Source organism: Muntiacus reevesi, chromosome 3, assembly GCF_963930625.1.
Source record: "Muntiacus reevesi chromosome 3, mMunRee1.1, whole genome shotgun sequence".
Lineage (NCBI taxonomy): Eukaryota > Metazoa > Chordata > Mammalia > Artiodactyla > Cervidae > Muntiacus > Muntiacus reevesi.
The window spans coordinates 233,544,498-233,564,123 of record NC_089251.1 but is presented as its reverse complement, the minus strand read 5'-3'; the positions used below and the strand labels follow the sequence as shown (position 1 = coordinate 233,564,123).

The 19,626-nt window shown below is 40.5% G+C and overlaps 1 protein-coding gene across 9 annotated transcripts in view; it reads right to left on the bottom strand.

The window, feature by feature from the left end:
• TANC1 (tetratricopeptide repeat, ankyrin repeat and coiled-coil containing 1) overlaps positions 1–19,626 on the bottom strand; it is a 241,804-nt gene that overhangs the window by 132,420 nt on the left and 89,758 nt on the right. For all 9 annotated transcript variants that reach the window (XM_065931608.1, XM_065931606.1, XM_065931605.1 and 6 more), the window contains one exon: positions 2,624–2,824. In XM_065931608.1, coding sequence (XP_065787680.1) covers positions 2,624–2,824 — 201 coding nt within the window. The remainder of the gene's footprint in view (positions 1–2,623; positions 2,825–19,626) is intronic.

Below are 19,626 nucleotides of genomic sequence, written 5' to 3'. Positions count from 1 at the left end.
TGTCTAAACAAGTAAAACAGGTTTGGTTTTTGGTTGGGTATTTTTGTTTTGGTTTGGCCTTAAACAGAAGAAAGAGAAGGGCAGCTGATCTTACACATGAGAAAAGAAGTCATGGAGATAAGTTCAGAGCTGGGTCTGAAAGATTATGTGCTCTTGAAACACAGCTGGGAAGGGAAAACAGAGGGGATGGGGTAGGTGGGGGCGGGGGGGTTCTCTACCTATGGGCTCTGCTCATACACTGTATTTACTGTATCATTAGCAACAATAGTGCTAACTTTTCAAATAGATGGCTATTTTAAAATCCAGTGCACATTCACAACCATATGTCAACTATTTTTATAGGCAGGTAGAACATTAGGGCTCTGGATAATTTTCCAACAATATGGTTTAAACAGAAGTCTGTGTGTGTTTAACACTGTGGAAAAATGTTGTTTACTGTCTGATGTATTCTGAGTCACTGCTACTTTTAAGCAAGCATCTCTGCCCTTAACTTTCCTTTTTGATTAAAATCACCAAGATAATGAAACCAAATAACCACTGTGAGACATGAGTTTGCTGTTCACATTTGGACAATCATCAAATACTGCCCCACCAGAGAAGAATGTACTTAGTGTATTTAATTATCATTTGAACCAGAAGCATCTAATATTTCCTTCATTCCATTAAAAGGTTGAATTTTGCAGAATTAGTTATTCCCTTCCATTTGTAAGGCCCTGCAGAGAACATATTAGCAGAAATAAATTTATTCCTATAGAGAAAAAACAAACTTTGAGATATTTTCTCAAAAGCTAAAGACAGCTAATTTGGTCAGGACACAGGAGACAAATCTTGTCAGGGATTTCTCTGCAGGTTTGCCTGTAGCCTCAATGAGATCCTTCTGGGTCTGACCGTTCTTGCCACACTGCCCAAGCTTGTCATGCCATTCATTGCTACCTGATGTCCCAAGAAAATGCCACAAGGTAAGTAAACAGTAATTGAAGTAATGAATGTGTTCGCTAACCTTATCGTGGTAATCATTTTGTAATATATATATCAAATCATTTCATTGTATACCTTAAACTTACAATGTTATGGGTCAATTATATTTCAAAAAAGCTGGGGAAAAAACATTTTCAAGTCCCGTTAGAACTAACCTTGATTTTTTATCAATAATATTTCTGAAATATAGTATGCCCCAGAGTTTCTCAGGTGTTCACCAATCTTAGGACTCAAGAGGCATCAATTCATTTGAAGCAGCACAGACTACAGGAGGGAAACCTCTAGAACCTGGCTTCTATTGGAGAAGACATCATGCCTGCCTTCAATCATCAGACATAAGAAACATACATACACTAATTCAAGGAAAAAGGACAAATGGTGAAGCTAATAAGAAGAAAGGCAAAATGCACAATTTGTAAAAAGCAGCAATTCCAAGGGGGTAACTGGCCAAAGGGCCAGTGTGGGAACTGGGATTTGAAACAAGCGAAGAAATCTGACAAAGAGATACAGAGGGGGGGAGGGCAAAGAGAAGCAAGAAAGGACATTCCAGGAATTTCCCCAAATACTGATAAACAGGTCAAATTCCTTGGCACAGGAAATCACTTCATACCAAAAGGTTTCCAAGTTCCAGCTAATGACTGGATTGTAAACAATGCTGTCCAAAATAAGAAAGTTCTATAACAACAAAAGATTTTTGGACAATCACCAACTCAACAGCACCAATGCTAACATTCAGAGCTTAAGGTTTACCTTAATTTTACACCCCCCTTCAAACTGCAAATATCCACTACATGATTTAGAAATAATGCATATAACATATTGAGGAAATTAGAAAAACAGATGCCAGTTGCACAGCCCCAGGGCATATTTTAGATCAACTCCAAACATGTCTATTGTATAAATGTAAACAATTCTTACACTGGCATATGATCAATAAGGCCCCAGTTTATCTTGCCCTCAGTAAACGAATACTCAGAAAACCTAAAAGAAGATCAAAGAACTTTTATAACTCCAGGTATCAGCATTTTGGCAAGGCTTTCCTCACATCTGATTAAAATTAAGTAACGTTTGGGTTATTACCAGTAAAGTAAAATACAAAAAGTTACTAATAAAAAGGGAAGCCAAAATACTTCAAATAATCTATAAGTCCCTTGTCCTACCACTTTACAAGTCTGAATTTTCGCCAACAATTAAATTTTATAGCTGTTCAAATGCTGGATGATGTAATCAAGGAAAATATATCAGTATATAATGCTAAGCAGTAATAAACAGACTGTTGTCAGATTACACTTGCCAAAATCCATAACCTTGTAAACATACCACAGAAAGCTTATAGCATTTCTCTAATTTGTGAACAAGAAAAGAAAACTGTTGGTCAATGTTAATATTGATAACACGAATCTTTGTAAAAAAAAAAAAAAAGTCCAGTCCGGGCAATCGATATGGTTTACAGATAGGTTGAACTAAGAAATCAATCTATCCAAACAATCTTTTTTAAAAAAAGATCTCCTTCTTCCAGAAGTTACCATAAAAAAGAATAAAAACCTTCTGCTGGAAGATTTCTTGTAGGCACTAGCTTTGCCTAATTCCAACACACTCGCTACTTATATAACCAAGAAGCTAGTTAGGGGACTCGTTTGTTTACCTGGGGACTTTTTGGTTGACCTTGACGGCACAGAGTGAGACTGTCGAGGCAGCAGAGGTGATGAAGGCAGAGACATGGAGACACCTTTAGCCAAGCTCACCCTGTAGGCATCCTCTGCCACTGGAAGACTGCTCACAGAAAACTCACCACCATGGCCAGGGGGCAGGACTGGAGGGGAAGTCTCTGGACCAAAGTCACCTCCTGGAGTGGAGAGAGAAAACCTTAGCTTAAGCCACAGATGCAAGTTCAATTCCCAAGAACTACATTCTTAGAATTCCCATATGCCATATGTGTGTGTTGAGTGTTTTTTTTTTTTTTAATGATTTTTTAAAAAAGATTCTCCTCTTATCCCATCCACTTCACACTCCCCAGGACAGAGTCCACCATCCTACAACTCAACCAGCCCAAACCCTTAGTCATGAAACGGGAACCATGGCTCATTGACGAAGCAGGTTCTCCTCAATATTCAGCCCCTTAATGAACTTAAGGACAGACAAGCTTACTATTAAGAAATTAAACATTCTAAGGCACACATATTTTTAAAAATGCAGAGAATGCAACTAAAAAGAGAATACAGGGAAGGGAATCTTGTCAGCTAGGACCATAACCTTAAAAAAATACAGCCAGTCCTCAAGAACTCAGATGTTATGCTTCCCTCCTTGACCCCAGGCATATACAAGGAAGCAACTGAGATGGGGCAAGAAGAGGAGATAAATTACTTTCCTGAAGATTAAAAGAGCATTTTCAAGTTTTGCATTATATACAGCAAAACTGGTAAGGTACAGAAAGTTTTCCACAAGCAAACTTGTCTCTCTGACAAAAGTTACCGACTGGTCCTTACCATGTCCTCCTGACTCCAAAAACCAAAGCTTGGATTTGAACTTACACCATTTATTTAGCCAGGTGGGAACTCAAGTTTTGCAGATCTTTACACACAACGCTCAAAAAGGATGCAATCCTAACCGTCAAGTCCCCAAAGGCATCACTGTATTTGTTTTTCACATTAGGAGGCATGAGGAAGTAGAGAGTTACTCCCTCCACAGACCAGGAGGGAGTAGGGAGGGGAAGAGTTTAAAAAGGGCAAACATGCTCAAGCACTGCTTTCAGAGGCAACTCAAAACCAGCAGAGCTGTGAACAGAAAAGCCACAGGTTCCACAAGGCGTAAGTTGGCACCATCAGAAAGTAATTTCAGTCTCAGTTGGGCTAGCTATGCTTGAAAGGGTTTTAATAAAGTTGGGGAACTAAATATCCAAACGACCTATATTTGAAGAAATGACAAGAGTGACCAGGATACTCTCATCAGAATTTTCAAAAACAAGAACATTATGCAAACACGTAAGACAAATAACGTTCTTGTCCACGAGGAAGGGAAGCACGCGGGCTGGAGTTAATGGAGCGCCTTACCTCCTAAGTCCCAATGGACGCCAATACCTCCTCCTCTTACAACCCCTGCCCACCCTGCTTCCAGAGTCTGCACTGTAAGATACCACCAGCTCCAGTTCCCATGACCCAGGAGCTAGTCTCACACCAACACAGACAAGCATGAAATCTCCCAAAAACCACCTCCTTGACGTCTTAAGCCAGGGCATGAAGCTTCCCAGTTGCCTCCCCTTCAACAGTCTGGTGATAAAACTGATCTTAAGGCAGAACAGGAGATGCGCCATAACACCAGCTCTCCCTGGGGCTGAAGGTTCACCATGCTGAGACTTGAAGGGCCAGCTGTTTGCTCTGGTCCAATATCAGGCTCTCATGATCAGTCCTCCCACCACATTGGTCTCACCTTAGGAATGCTAACAGGCGCTGTGCCTTCAAGAATGATACCTGGTCACCTGACTCCTGGTTTGGCCAAAAACCCTAGAAGACACACAAGAACATGGAAGGCATCGAGGCCACAGCCCAGGGAGTTACAGACATAGAATGTGGAGGGTCTTGAAGAGGCAACACTGGTTTTTCCATGAGGTTTGAAGAGAGCTACCCTGCCCTGGGACTGCCCTTGCACTGCCAAAATCACCAGCCTGGAAACTCAAATGGCTATGGGGTGGCCTGATGGGAGCAGGCACTGTAAGAAGGCACTGTCTTTTCCTACTCACACACAAGTATCTCTGACCGAAAACAAACAAGCCCCAGATTTCAAGTCACCTCAACTAGATGAGGACGCAAGATGAGAGAGAGATGCATCTATTACAACACCACCAGAAATAAAACCGTAAGCTGATTACCGAGAAAGCATTTATTTTCTTAAATACTTAGAATTCTTCAATGTGATACAAGAAGAAATTGGAGATTGAGGGGTGAAAGAAAATGAAAGCGTTTCCTAATTACAAATTCTGCCCATAAACTTTGTTTATATCAAGCAAAGCAAATATTTTCATTAACTGCAAGTCTGGTGGGGATGGGTTTCCAAAGAAAGCCATAACCATGAGGACCTTCGGCCTTCAGAGCAGCTGTGCTCCAGTACTTTGATTTTATGTGGTCTGCAATAAAACGGGACTTAGAGATGGGGCTGGGGGAGGGAAGGTTTCTATTTCAAGTTTACTTTGACATCTCACCATAACATCAGTCCCAAACATGCTGTTCTGTTGGTTTGTTTTTAAGACACAATTAAAGATCCCTAACTTCCAGCTTCCTTTCATCACAAAGGCACGAAGCAGAGAAAGCAGCTTTATGTATGAACAAGAGGCACAAACAAGCGGGTGATCCACTGGCTAGGAGGCTGGAGATAGCGCTCCGGAGTCTGGTGCTTTAACTGAATCAGACAAGGGGTTCAGGTCAAAGTCAGTCCAAGAGCATCACAAGGATGCCGACGCCTGTTGCAGAAAGAGAAAGTCTCTTAGGGGCATCCACAGGACTATACAATACTGGTTCTAGGCAACATGACACCAGAAATTCTCCAGTTGATTTAACATTCCCCAGCAGATGTTTAAAGAGGTTTAAGAGGAATTAAAAACATTTCACTGCAACAACCAAGTACGCCTGGCACATTTCTTTTTAACCTTGAAAAGATGTTTTTCTTTAACTGTGACCTATTTTATTCCGTACCTCAATTAAGTGACAGGAAGCACACCTCAATCCCCCTTCCTGTTGCTGAAGCAGGAATGCCAGGTAGGGTGACGCATCCTCTCCAGGGTAGGAAAACCATACTATCAACTACCCGTGACTTACCAGCCCTCCTCCAGTTCCCCCGGCAGGTGTTTCCCATTTATTCACCATGGACACTCACATCCACCCCAACATACTTTCACTCTCAGAGAGCATCTAATCCAATCGCATGAATTCACAGACAAGAAGCCAGGACATGGGGGTTGACCGTGAAAAGCAAGGTCAAGGCTAGAACTCCCAAAGTTCCCCCAAGTGGCTGTCTCATGCTCTAACATACTCACTACTCTACATATTTAAGAACTTAAACTTTTAAAAAAACGAAGTACTCAAAACAGACGTAGTTTTAAATGAGTTGATTCTATACAGGGGTAACACATTTTTTTGCAATAGAAGTTTAGGCTTTGCGAGTCACATACAGTCTCGGACACACACACACACACACACACACACACACACCCTTTTCTTATTTTAAAATCACGAACTTAAAAATTTCAAAAATAAAAGATCAGAAAGGACATGAGGGTATAAGGTTCTTCCTGTTTGTAATACATATAAGCAAATATACATACATATATGTGTGTGTGTGTGTGTGTGTGCACAATAAACAAAAGCAAATACCCACACACATATTCTTTCACACATGAAAACTAAATCCAAGTCATAGTTTACAAAGATTATAGAATTATCAAAGGGGATAAAGTCATCCAATAAGGCTTTCTAAATTGGCAGAAATAGCCTTTGATAATAGTTCTTTAATTTTTTTCCACTATTACAGACTGTGAAAAAGGATTTAAACTCATAATGGAAGAAAATGCAAACCTGGGAGATGATGAATGTTTAACGGCGGCTGTGCAGAATGGCCATGCCCAGCGCTAGAGATTAAAGTACATGGAGTGCAGGATTAGGGAAGGCTTTAAAAAAAAACGAGGGCAACAAAGCCAGGGAGATGAAAGTAAAAGTGCATTTCTGAAAAGAGTAGACCTGAGAAAGGCAAGGGTGAGCTTAGACATCAGGTAAATAGGTCTGCAGATGCAGGAAATAAGATTTCCATTTATTGTGCCATTGAAGTGGCAAGTTGGAGGAGGGGGGAATAGAAGCTTAGAATAGAAAACAGAAAAGATGTTCTGTTTATCCAGTTCCAGAAAACAGGACTGGTGCAATACATTTAACTAGGGCATTAAATGTGTTAGGGCATCTTTTGTGCAGCTCCTGCCCCGGAGTGTACTCATGTTTCTTAACCATATCTTCCATCATAAGGCTTTGTATCCATATAACTCATGTATATTTACAGAGATCTAGAAAATTGGAAAAGATTTCCTCCCACAGGATCCAATATCATTTTTGGAACCTTGAGAAGGCTCTCTCTGAAAGCTCTTTAAACCATTTTACATCTTATAGGATCTCCCAAGTATCGAGCCAGAGCTGACTGTTAATGTGCATTTTCAAAAAGAGAGATTAATGTATCCAAGACAGCAATTTTCCAAAACATTCTTCACACAGTCATGACTAATTCTCAAACAATAGCGCTAAAAGGCAACAAAGCCGCTAACCCCAGAGCACAGAAAAATCCGGTCAATAGGACAAGTTTACCCTTTTGTCTTCAAAACTCCAGAGGATTCTGAAGAGAGCTCAGTGAGGACTATACTCACAGTTTTATTCTTAATACTCGAGGGTTACAGAACCATATGTACTTTATCCAGAAACAGATGAGTAACAGACTAGTATTTCCTCTTAAATAGTCCAAGTTTTCCCTTCAAGGCAGGCATGTCACCCTGCAAGGGAGTCTGAACTTCAAGAATACATATGTGACCTCAGAAACACTTCCACTCCCAAGCCCCAGCGGGGTGCACTGTAACAGAATAAGTACTTTTTTAGATGTACTGTGTGTTAGGACAAGGTTTCAGGCACTTTATATCACTGTAACCACCTCAGGAAGCAGGTGCGGGCTGCCCTGGTGGCTCAGGGGTAAAGAATCTGCCTGCAATGCTGGAGACCCAGGTTCAATCCCTGGGTCGGAAAGATTCCCTAGAGGAGGGCATGGCAACCCACTCCACTATGTTTGCCTGGAAAACCACACAGACAGAGGAGCCTGGCGTGCTACAGTCCACGGGGATGTGAAAGAGTTGGACACGACTTGACAACTAAACCATCTCCAGCAGAAAGGAGTTGCTAATGTTACGTCCATCCTTCAACAAGGAAACTGAGGCTCAGAAAGAATCAAGAATCTTGATCAAGGACACCAGCAAACAGCAGAGTCAGGTCTGAAGCCAGGCAGTCCAATCCAGAGTCCATTCTTGTGATCCTGTTCCCCTAAGAAAAGGCTATTGAGAAAAGGCCTTTCCACCATGTGTTGTTTAGTATACTTAACGGAAAAAGCCAAAAATAGTCTATGTAGGTCTACACGCAGTGCCGGGCCACGGTGAGAAGAAATCCGTCCCTTCATCTATTTTCACTCTTCGAGCTGGCTGTTTAATTAGCTCCAGCACTCCTAGAACACTCCATTTGGGAGGCACCCAGGCCCCGGCATCATTAATTTCCTTCCAGTCACACCTTATGCTGTCACCATACAGACAAAGTGGATCCAAGATAGATGTTTAGTCATCAAGCACCCTAAATAGTTTCTTCTTATTTCACTTCATAGTGTAAGTGCATTAAATCCTGCAGCCTTTGGGCCTGCAGGATGGAGGCCCTGATTGCCATTCCCACCACACAGGACACAGAATCCTGCCACTCTGCCAGGCCGGGTGATGAAGGGGGCAGCAGGGCGGTTGTGGCCAAAAGCAATCTGGGTTCTGGGTTCATCTTAAATCTGCATGGATTCATTACTCTACATCTCCAGCATTCCCCACAGGTCCTGTCTAAAACTCCACACTTGGATTCTGAGATTTGCCAGCCCACTGCACACGACTGGAGCAGCAGTTCCCAGCTCACCTCACTGCCTCACAGGAGGGAGCCCAGGCCCTCACGGAGGAGGCCGCGGTGAGTGGTCAGGGGTACAGCACCGCCAGCGAAAGCTCCCCAGCTGATGCTCAGGTGCCCCCAGGAGGGAGAACGGCTGAAGACTGAGGGACCACAAGAAAGCAGACAAAAAGATCTAAAAAGTGCGTGCTCCTGTTACAAGATGGTGGGGGGCTGAGGGTGTTGGAGGGAAATGAAAAGGAAAAGAAACTCGAGGGAATATTCCATCATGCGGAGGATTAAATAAAGGTTCCCATTATTCACAATGTGTATCCTTCAGTGTGTATGTGTGTGCATACACACACCTGTGTTTATGCTTATACATGTGCATGCACACAATGTATGTTTACATGATGTTTTACACATGTATATCATGTAAAGATACATATTTGTAAACGCATGGAAAGTCTCTAAGAAGGACACACAGGAACCAAGTGTAGTGGATGCTCTGGGAACAGGAACTGACCAGCTGGGAGCCCGGATGGGAGGTAAATACACTTTTAACTGGTTTATATTTTTTTCTATGTGCATATGCCTCCTCTAAGTATTTTAAATATGCATCCTTAGGATAGAGACAGGGATGGATACGAAGATCTTAAGTCTAATGGGGCCACGCACCACAGCTTAACTTGGCAAGTGGGAGAGATGAAGTTTCGTCTCATTAAGACTGCTGAAAGTGACAGTGTATGTGCTTGACCGGTCAGAGGTGGATGCAGGACAGGGGAGTAAGGAGAGCCCCATGCCCTGCCCCAAAGGGAGTCGGATTCTTGGCAGCTCCCATCATGTAGCACGTCTCCTCTCTCCTCACCCTCCACCCTGGCTACTCCATGCCCTAGTCATCTCTGCTGCTGGGGGTGGAGTGTGGCACACTCGTAGATGCAGCTCACAGGATAATCCAAAGCCCTAGGGAAACACTGGTCTTCCCAGGTGGCTCAGTGGTAAAGAACCCCCCTGCAAATGCAAGAACCACAGGTTCGATCCCTGGTCCGGGATGATCCCCTGGAGAAGGAAATGGCAATCCACTCCAGTATTCTTGCCTGGAGAATCCCATAAGCAAAGGATCCTGGCAGGGTACAGTCCACGGGGTTGCAAAGAGTCAGAAACGACTGAGTGACTAAATAAAAACAACAGGGAAATGAGGTCTGTCAGGGGTAGGGCAGGATCGGGGGAAGGAAGGTTTGGGGTCTGTTAGATGGGGGGTAAGGGAAGCAGAGGCTAAAAAACAAAAGGAATGAGGCAGGACAGGACCAAAGAACACAGAGGGAAGAGGAAGAGGGAGTAGCCCATAGCAGAGTTGGGTGGTGGCAGAAGACAGGCAGGAAAAGCACAAATTGCTTCTCCAGGGATCTTCCCAACTCAGAGATCAAACCTGGGTCTCCTGTATTGCGGGCAGATTTTTTACGACTGAGCCACCATGGAAGCCCTAATCTAGTATGACCTCAATTTAATTTGATTGCATCTACAAAGACCCTACTTCCAAATAAGGCCACTTTCACAGCTATAAAGTATTAGGACTTCAACATTTGCTTTTCAAAGGGACACAATTTCAATTCTCTTCTGCAAATACCAAAAGCCAATAAGCCAAAAAAGCAGTATCTTTTAATCCTGAGGGAGCAAATAGCATGACCAAACCTCATAAAGCCAAACCAAGTTTTCTAAAAAGTGCAGTATCAACCAAACAAATTCTCAGATACCTGTCAAAGGCTCCGAAAATGCACAGCCCATTTATCCTTTTTGAGGAAGAAGTTAACTTAAAAATCAAAGTCAAGCACTCAACAGTAGGGACATTACGACTTGAAGGAAAAAAGCAATAAACTATAACTCAAGCCCAGCCTTCAAAGACTTCACTCAACTAACCCTCTTCGGCTTCCATTCCCTTTTCATTTAGGAAATGTGTTTCTCGAACCATATCCTTCACCCCATGGTGCAGAATCTCTTACTTTATCTGATGACCTCTTAAAACAACAGTGCCTTGTGCCAGAACTGGGTAACAATGGCTAACATTTTTGACATGATTGTGACTTGGGCAGAGAAAGCTCTCTTTACTGTTCCCCACCAACACCCTACCCCAAACAAGAAGAGTATCACAGAACACCACCATGACCACTTTCGTTGCCAAGGAACTGAAATTACAAAAAAAAAGAAAAATATAAGTTTACTACATGATCATTTTTTCAAACACCTGGGATAAACGTTTAAGCTAGTATACACAATTTTGTACATGTCATATGATGACAATAGGAAAATAATACACACCACCAAAAATGAGAAGGAAATTTAATAAAATGTTGATGGTGGTTATTCCTAAGAGAGTGACAAGTATCAATGTTTTTCCCCCTTCCTTTTACACTTTAAGGGTGACGTATGTTCTGACATCTTTATAATTAGAAATGTTTTGTAAGATAAAACACACTTTTCCAGTAAACATTTATGTGAAACATAAATTTGTATCTATCTCCTTTTACTTACAGAGGTTTCCCAGGAAAAGCCCCTCCACTGGATACCTGTCAAGCCTCTGTCCTCATGAGTTTCTTTCTTCAAGAAGGAGGGCTCACTTTTCCTTTATCCAGCCCTTCTAACCATGTCCACTGGTTTTACTTAACCCACCAGGCTGACCTGCCCAAACCGCCCACAGTCTTCATTCTCCCAGGTTTTACCGACGGGGGTGGTCCTCCTTGTTGACAGTTCCCACAGTGAAGTTCTGGCTTCCTGTAACAGTCCTCATGTTGTCCAAGATCCAGTTTCTGACCCTATACAGTTGACCCTTAAATAACACTGGTTGAACTGAACAGGTCCACTTACAGATTTTTTTCTTCAGCAGTATAATCTCAGTATTATGCAATCTGTGGTTGGTTGGATGCATGGGTGAGAAATTGCATATACAGAGGAACCATGTAGATGGAGGGCTAACTGTAAGCTACATACAGAATTTCAACATCAAAGAGGGTCACGACAGCCCCCTTCCAGGCTGTTCAGAGGTCAACTTAGTACACTTTAAAGTAGCCAAAAGGAACCTCAAGGTGCTGGCTCTGTTTATATCTTTCTCTGCTTTTAACTCCCAAGTTCCAACCAATGAATTCTTCCCTTCACATACAACTGCAACCTGAATATACCCTCTTATTTGTAATGACATGGAGAACTCTGCTTTATACACAGAACTTTCTTGAGGGGGTTGGGGGGCTGTGATCGAAGAATGATGAGGGTAAGACCAGCACCTCCACACCCCACATCTGTGTGACAGCATCCCGCAACTGTGTCAGAAGGCAGCCCTGGGGACTTCCCTGGGGACTGCCGTGGCACAATGAATAGCAATTCCTAAAGCCATTCTCTACCTCAGTTACACAGCTTGTACTGTCCTAACTACTGAAACTCACTTACCCTAAAGCGTCGTATTAAGTACCCAGATAACACATCAGTATTTATGATAAGTTTTCTGTTTTAATTCTATGTGTCGGTGTTCACTGAATATATCTGCTCTAATGATGAGGATGATTAAGCTAGCCATTATTAAGATCTTACTTGATGTACCAGACCCCCTGCTAAGCATTTTATACCCAGTAGCTAATTTATTAAACCTATTCCATTGGAAGTAAATGCTGTCATTATCCCCCAGTTACTGATGAGGAAACTAAGGCTTAGAGAGGCTAAGTAGGTTGTCTGTAAGTGGCAGACCCAGATGTGAACCCAGGCACTGAGCACACAGAATCCTCAATCACGGCATTACCCTGACCTGCCTCCCCACCCACTGCAGACACCCTGACCAAGCTGCAGACTATTCGGTGCTTAAGTGATTCTGACTATCATCCGCTGACAGTTTAGCAAGTCATGCTCCTCTGAATGATAATCATCAGGAACATTCTGTCAGATTGGACATGCTGACATTTTGGGGGTGGAAAAATAAGAGGAGGGAAAAAGACTTTTAGAACAATACCATAACCAGTACACCACCCCCTCACTGACTACTCAAATCCAAACCCTGGCAGGCCCCTGTCAGCAGAGCTGTCTGCCAACAGCCCTCGTTACAAGAGCAAGGGAGAGTGGAGACAGCAGTACCACGCATCCTGCTTCAACTCCTTACAAGGAAAGTGGGATCTACAAACATTTGGGGGAAAATGCCTCAAAGTTTCCAGGCAGCATTTAAACTTTCTCCCCCACAAACAGATTAAAAATACAGTGCAACCAACTCAGTACAAATTCTAGAAAGCAGCAGAATAAATCAATTGCGTACGTGTGGCTATTTATCAAGATCCCTTTCAGGCCTGTATTAGGGCCCAGGGAATAGGGGAGAGAATGAGATGACTTTTCACTCTCTGCCTGTCATTTTATTTGCTATCTTCCTGCTGCATCATTAGCACCATTACCAAAACCACGACAAAAAAGAAGGAAGGAAAGAGAAAAGGCATTGCTCAGTTTTTGAAGCAGCAGCCTCAATGACATGTCTGGTAAAATATCTTAGCAACAATGTCAATATTGTCTCACCACAGCTAACCATATTAACATTCCACTCTAATCATGATCTCTCAAATATAAAATGGAATGTGCATTATTCACTTCATTCATTCTCTGAGTATCACTCTGGGGGCAAAAAAAACCAGTTTTCTAACAATTTTGATAAAGCTGCATGAAAAACGAACACAACATTTTAAATCAACTATAACAATCAATTCAAATAAATATCTGTCTATCCTGAGATAAACCAGAATGGAAAAGAATATAAAAAATAATGTATATATATATCAATATGTACAGCAGAAATTAACACATTATAAATCAACCATACTTCAATTAAAAATAATTCAACATCAAAATTATATTCAATGCTATTCAGTTTTGTGTATCTAACCTGCCAGTGTGAGAATAAGCAAGTGATGATGAGCATAAATACAGGGACCAAACTGACAAATTACTTTGATCAAATCCCATCCCTTGTTATTTTTGTAATGGAATCCTTTCACTCATATGTTTGTATATCTGTATTTCAAATTCATTTTTATAGGGCTGCCAGGAACAGTTTACTAGATAATGGAGGAGCTCCTTTTCCTAGGAATTTTCAAAGTCACAAACACATAACTTCTGTCATGGCTGGCTGGGGCTGGCTCTGCAGAGACACAGGAACAAATGGCACGCCAGTGGCTCCCAAGCCTGGCTGACCATTCAAAAACCATTTCAAAAATATTACAGAAGCTTGGGTCCCACCGCTGGTGAGTGAGTGACTAGGTCTGGTGGGAATTTGAATCACAAGTGCCCTCAATGAACTAGCCAGGTTTAGAAATCCCTGCACTAGGCCTTCTCTGCCAAATCTGAGAATACACAATCTCCTAGGTAGAACCCTTTGAGAGCACGCAGATTCTCTTCTCAGAAAGCTGGTGGCAGATCCTTGCTGTTCAGATCTCACATTCCTCCCCCTTCTCCCTCCTAGCAAACACATGCCATCCCAGACATTTGCAGCAACTGACCCAGAGCACTCCACCAGGGCCAGGCCTGCTACACAGCTCTCTCCTCCTGCACCAGATGGAATGGCCAGGGTCATGTCTGCCACACAGATAAGGGAATGGAGAAGACAAAAATAATCTGAGATGCCATTGTTCACTAATGCCAAAAAGAGAGAGTCAAGGGGCAGAAACAAAGAAGCCAGAAGTGTAATTTACCATAAATTATAATAAGAGCCGCCATTTATAAAATGCTTTCAGGGGTCCAGACACTGTTCCAAGTACTTAACTCACCGAATCCTCAGGATGATCAACAACCCTCTGAGGCAGACACTGTAATCATGCCCATTTTACAGATGCAAAAATGTAAACAGTGAGGTTAAGCACCTTGACCTGGAAGCTGAACCTATGCAACCAGCTCCTATACTGCAATGAACATAAAGTTTTGGAGACAAACTATATTCAAATCCTAGCTCCTTCACTTAGCAACTGTGCAGTCTTAACCTAGTTATTTAATCTCTACTGATAAGTTACTGTTTATAAGAGTTTGTCACACTGTCTAATACACAGTTAAACATTCAAAAAGCAACCGTTATTAGTACTACCATATTTTACCCCAGGGGGTTCACTTCCTAGTTTTTTCAATATTGAAGAAGAAAAATATCTCACCACTCCCTCACAACATCTGAGTATCAAAAAAAAAATCACTATATAAATTTAAATATCTGTATATTTTATTTCCTTAATAGGCATTTTCCAAAACCAGAAACAAAAGTGAAACCAAAACAAATGCCCTTCATCATCAACACTGTGATGCCTGTTTTAAAAAAAATCTTCATTTCATTTGACTTTCATAATTATTTTATGACACCGATAGAATGTTACCTTCATTTTATAGGCAAGAAAACTGAAGTTCAGAAAAACAAAGCAATTTGCTCCAAGAGAACTAGTAGGTACATTCAAACTGAAACTCTTACCTAAGCTTCCTGAAGCCAAACCTGTGCTTATCCATCTTTAAGATGCTGCTTCCATAAATCAGAGGGATCTGAGGTACTGTCTGGGAGCCCAAGAGCTATTGTAACAATTTAATGGATAGTGGGGGGAGGGGGTGGGGGTTGAAACCAGAATTTCTAATCTTCAGACTCTTAGAGTTAAGGATGTAGCTCTAAGAGATTTAATCAGATTAGCAGCATCAAAACTCTCACATAAAGTAGGGAAAGAAAGCTGACCTCCCTGAAATAATGACTTATAACCTCAGTCAGTTTTCAATACTGAACTTACAGAATTAAAACAAAATCCTTCCCTTAATCCTGTCAAAAATGGAGTCTGAGTTAGATGAATCTTTTTAAGTTTTATAATTCAAAATTAAATATGACATGTTTCACTTGCTTAGAACTCTGGCTACTAAACCACCAATGGTTAACACCACTTACCAAAATATTAAAACACCTATTGAACTCAACAGAAAATTAGGTAAATGAACAGCCAGGAAAGATAAAGAAATGCAAATTTTGTTGTCAAATACTTATATACTATCTGCCAAGCAGGATTCAAGTAGTTTATAAATATTAACTCATGTAATCCTCGTAAGTAACCCATGAGACACAGAAAGTTTAGTTAATTTGCTCAAGTTCACACAGCTGGTAAACTATGGAGCCAGGCTACAAATCCAGGCAATGTGGTTTCAAATGGCTAACAGTCATATTTAAATGTGTTTGGATTCATTCTAAAGAACTGTATAATTAAAGCTTAATGGAAAAGATTATATCGTTCATTTGTTTATTCACATGCTTATCAGCAAAGGTTATAATCATTCTCACATATTGAAGGTGGAACTGTAAATTTAATGTCACATTTCTGAAGGGCAATTTGACAAAATTTAGAAAAATTATAAATGAATGAACTTGCTAATTAACAATTTTTCTTACAACTATTTTTATGAAAGGACAGGGAGTTAGGCACAAGGAGATTTATTCTAGCATTGACAGTAATGACAACAACAAAAAAAGATAAAACCATCAACATGAAAATAATAAAACAAGTTATAGAATATTTGTCCAATGTAATATTAAGCAACTTCTAAAAAATCTACATATTAGTGTTTGCTAATATGAAAATGTGTCTAAAAATTCATTCAGTCAACATCATAATTTACAGAATAAAACACATTGTTTTATTGTGTTTATTTAAGAAGCCTATGTAGGCTTTCTTAAAGACATATACACGTATATCTACATATATGCATGCCTACACACTTACATGCATAGAAAATATCTAGAAAGATTTAAAAAACTGTTAACATTCCTTTTGGGAACAAAAAGGGGAGCAGAAAACAACTGGAGGGTATCTTTACTTTTAAAACCATTCTATAGTTTTTTAATGATTGTATATTAAATATTACATTCATGGTGTTTGAATGACTTTACCAAAAAAAGGTGAAGTTATAACCATCTCAAGGACATTAAACAGAAATGGACTTTCAAATATAGAAAAAGAAAGATATCACAGTGCTATTAAATCTAAATTAAGACCATGTAAGAATCTGAAAAACCTGGGGGAGGGAGAGGAAAAACTTCAAGAAGGCAGGAAAAAAAAATCCCTGGAGAGAGAAATTATAATTTACTACCGTCTATCTTGAGGATGAGTTTTTCTTTATATTTACTCAGCACCAGAGATAAAAATAAGGGAACTAGCCAGAGACATGGTAGAAACTGAGCTAGTTAAAAACTCTACCTGGAACCCATATTTGCTTTAACTAGCTATGTGACCTTGGACAGTTGCTCAAAAGTTTTCCAATTTATTTCTCAAAAACTGAAGACACTGAATTCAATTTCTAAGATCCTCCTATATTTAAAACCTTTTACTTCATTACTTTGGTTTAAAAAAGAATCTCTGGGGACTTGCCTGGTGGTCCAGTGGCTAAAATTCAGGGTCCCCAGTGCAGGGGGACTGGATTCGATACCTGGTCAGATCCCACATGCCACAACTGAGAGTTCGCATGCCACAACTAAGACCCAGCACAACCAAATAAATAAATAAGAATCCTTTACATAGTAACCCAAGAATATGAGCCATGGACAAAGTCTTATTAAGGACATGTTCACCTATCTGCAACTATCCCTGCCTGCTTTCAGGCACTCACAGGACTTGGGCTCCCGGCACATCCAGGGAGCAGGAAGCACTTAGACATGCTGACTGGGTACACAGGCAGAAAGTTATCAGGTACCATGGGAAAACCTGATGACTCATTTGCGTAGGTTTTATGTCTTCATTTTGGTTTCTCTATAAATTTCTTAAATATAAGTCATTCAGACTAGCAGATCTCTAGCCTCAGCACAAACAAGAAATTCTTATAATGGAGCAGACACTTTTATCCATCAAAGACAAGCAATGTGACTTCCAGCAACTTCAAGGAAAATTCCCTTACAAGTAACTTTAAAAGGAAACCCCACTACTATACATCATGAGTCACATCTGGAAAAAGAAAGAACCAAACTAAAGAGTCTCTCGCATTCCCAACAGAAAACATGTACTAGGAAATAAAAAGCAAATACCCAGTACTAGAAAGAGCCATGCAAGCAAGCACACACACACTGCTTACACAGGTGGTAAGCAAAACAGTCCTTCTTTCTGAAGAACAATGACGAGAGATACCATGAGCCCGTGACACTTACTCCTTGGAAGAAAAGTTATGACCAACCTAGACAGCATATTAAAAAGTAGAGACATTACTTTGCCAACAGAGGTCCATCTAGTCAAAGGTTTTTCCAGTAGTCATGTATGGCTGTGAGAGTTGGGACCATAAAGAAAGCTGAGCGCCGAATAATTGATGCTTTTGAACTGTGGTGTTGGAGAAGACTCTTGAGAGTCCCTTGGACAGCAAGGAGATCCAACCAGTCCATCCTAAAAGAGATCAGTCCTGAATGGTCATTGGAAGGACTGATGTTGAAGCTGAGGCTCCAATACTTTGGCCACCTGATGCAAAGAGCTGACTCACTGGAAAAGACCTGATGCTGGGAAAGACTGAAGGTGAGAGGAGAAGGGGACGACAGAGGATGAGATGGTTGGATGGCATCACCGACTCAATGGACATGAGTTTGAGTAAACTCCAGGAGTTGGTGATGGACAGGGAGGCCTGGCGTGCTGTAGTCCACTGGGTAGCAAAGAGTCGGACACTAGTGACTGAACTGAACAATGAACCTCTGAAAAGTTCATTTCTTTTCACTATTAATTCTTTTTTAGAAACATTCTACTAAAATAATCAGAGATTTGTACCAAGATATGCATTATTCCAGAGGGTTTTTTTTTTAATGAATGAAACAAATATATAAACAAAACACACCCAAACAAAACCACGGGATACTGATATGATAAAATATTAGACATTTTCCAAGACTGGTGACATTTAAAAGGACAGAGCAAAACCTAAGAATAATGAAAAAAAAAACAAAACAGGATATTTTTCTTCAGTATTTTCCAAATTTTCTACAATAAGCATATGTTATACTGAACATTGATTTAAAGGCCCAAGTTTATTCTCACTTTTAACTTTTCCAAAACCAAAATGGATGTAGTAGCTGATGGCATCTTAAAATTGCTATCAGCCAGGGAATGGTTATAACAGGGCAGGCCCTGACTGTGGAAACCTATGTTATTACATCTGGTAGAGTGACTGGACAACTATAACCTCCTCCAGGTTTCAGACAAGACTAAAGTCCACTGTGGAAGGAATAAGAGCCCTGGATTTTATCTGAAAGCCTTCCATAAAAACCTCCTTTTGAGATCATGAAAGAATGAAGTCAAACTCTTAGAATGGATGTCTGCAACTGGGAAGAAAGTCCTGGAAAAAACAGTAAAAAAAAAGACTCAAAAAATGCTGCAACATCAATGCTCTTAATGGTGGAGATAATGTTATATGGAGAAAAATGAATACTGACAACTAGGTGAAAAAAATGATTTAGAAGAATCAGGTTCTGAATATAAACTTGAAATACCTTAACTAATCTATCTCATTCTCCTCTCATTTTATAAAAAAGATTGAGTTATGTATAGTATCTTTCTAAAGAAAGGAAATCGCAAGTATAACATTTTAAGTAATAAAGTATGTCAGTTAAATTGATAGCAGTTCTTTCTTCCTTAGTAGTACCCAAAATAATGGTGTTTTATAATAAATGAAGTACTGTGTTTACACTGATAATCAGAACAATAAAGACAAGTGTTATGGGCTGAACAGTGATATCCCAAATCCACGTGTTGAAGCCCTAACCCCCAGCATTGATGGCATTTAGTTAGAGAAAAGGCCTTAGCAAGATAATTAGGTTTAAATGAGGTCATGATGGGACCCTTATAATGAAAGTCACATCCTTATAAGAGGGAACACTGGAGAGCTTTCTGTCTTTAACAGTATGACAAAACCCACTGAAATGTTGTAAAGTGATTGGCCTCCAACTAATAAAATAATATTTAAAAAAAAAAAAATAAAAAAATAAAAAGGAAAAAAAAAAAAAAAAAACAGT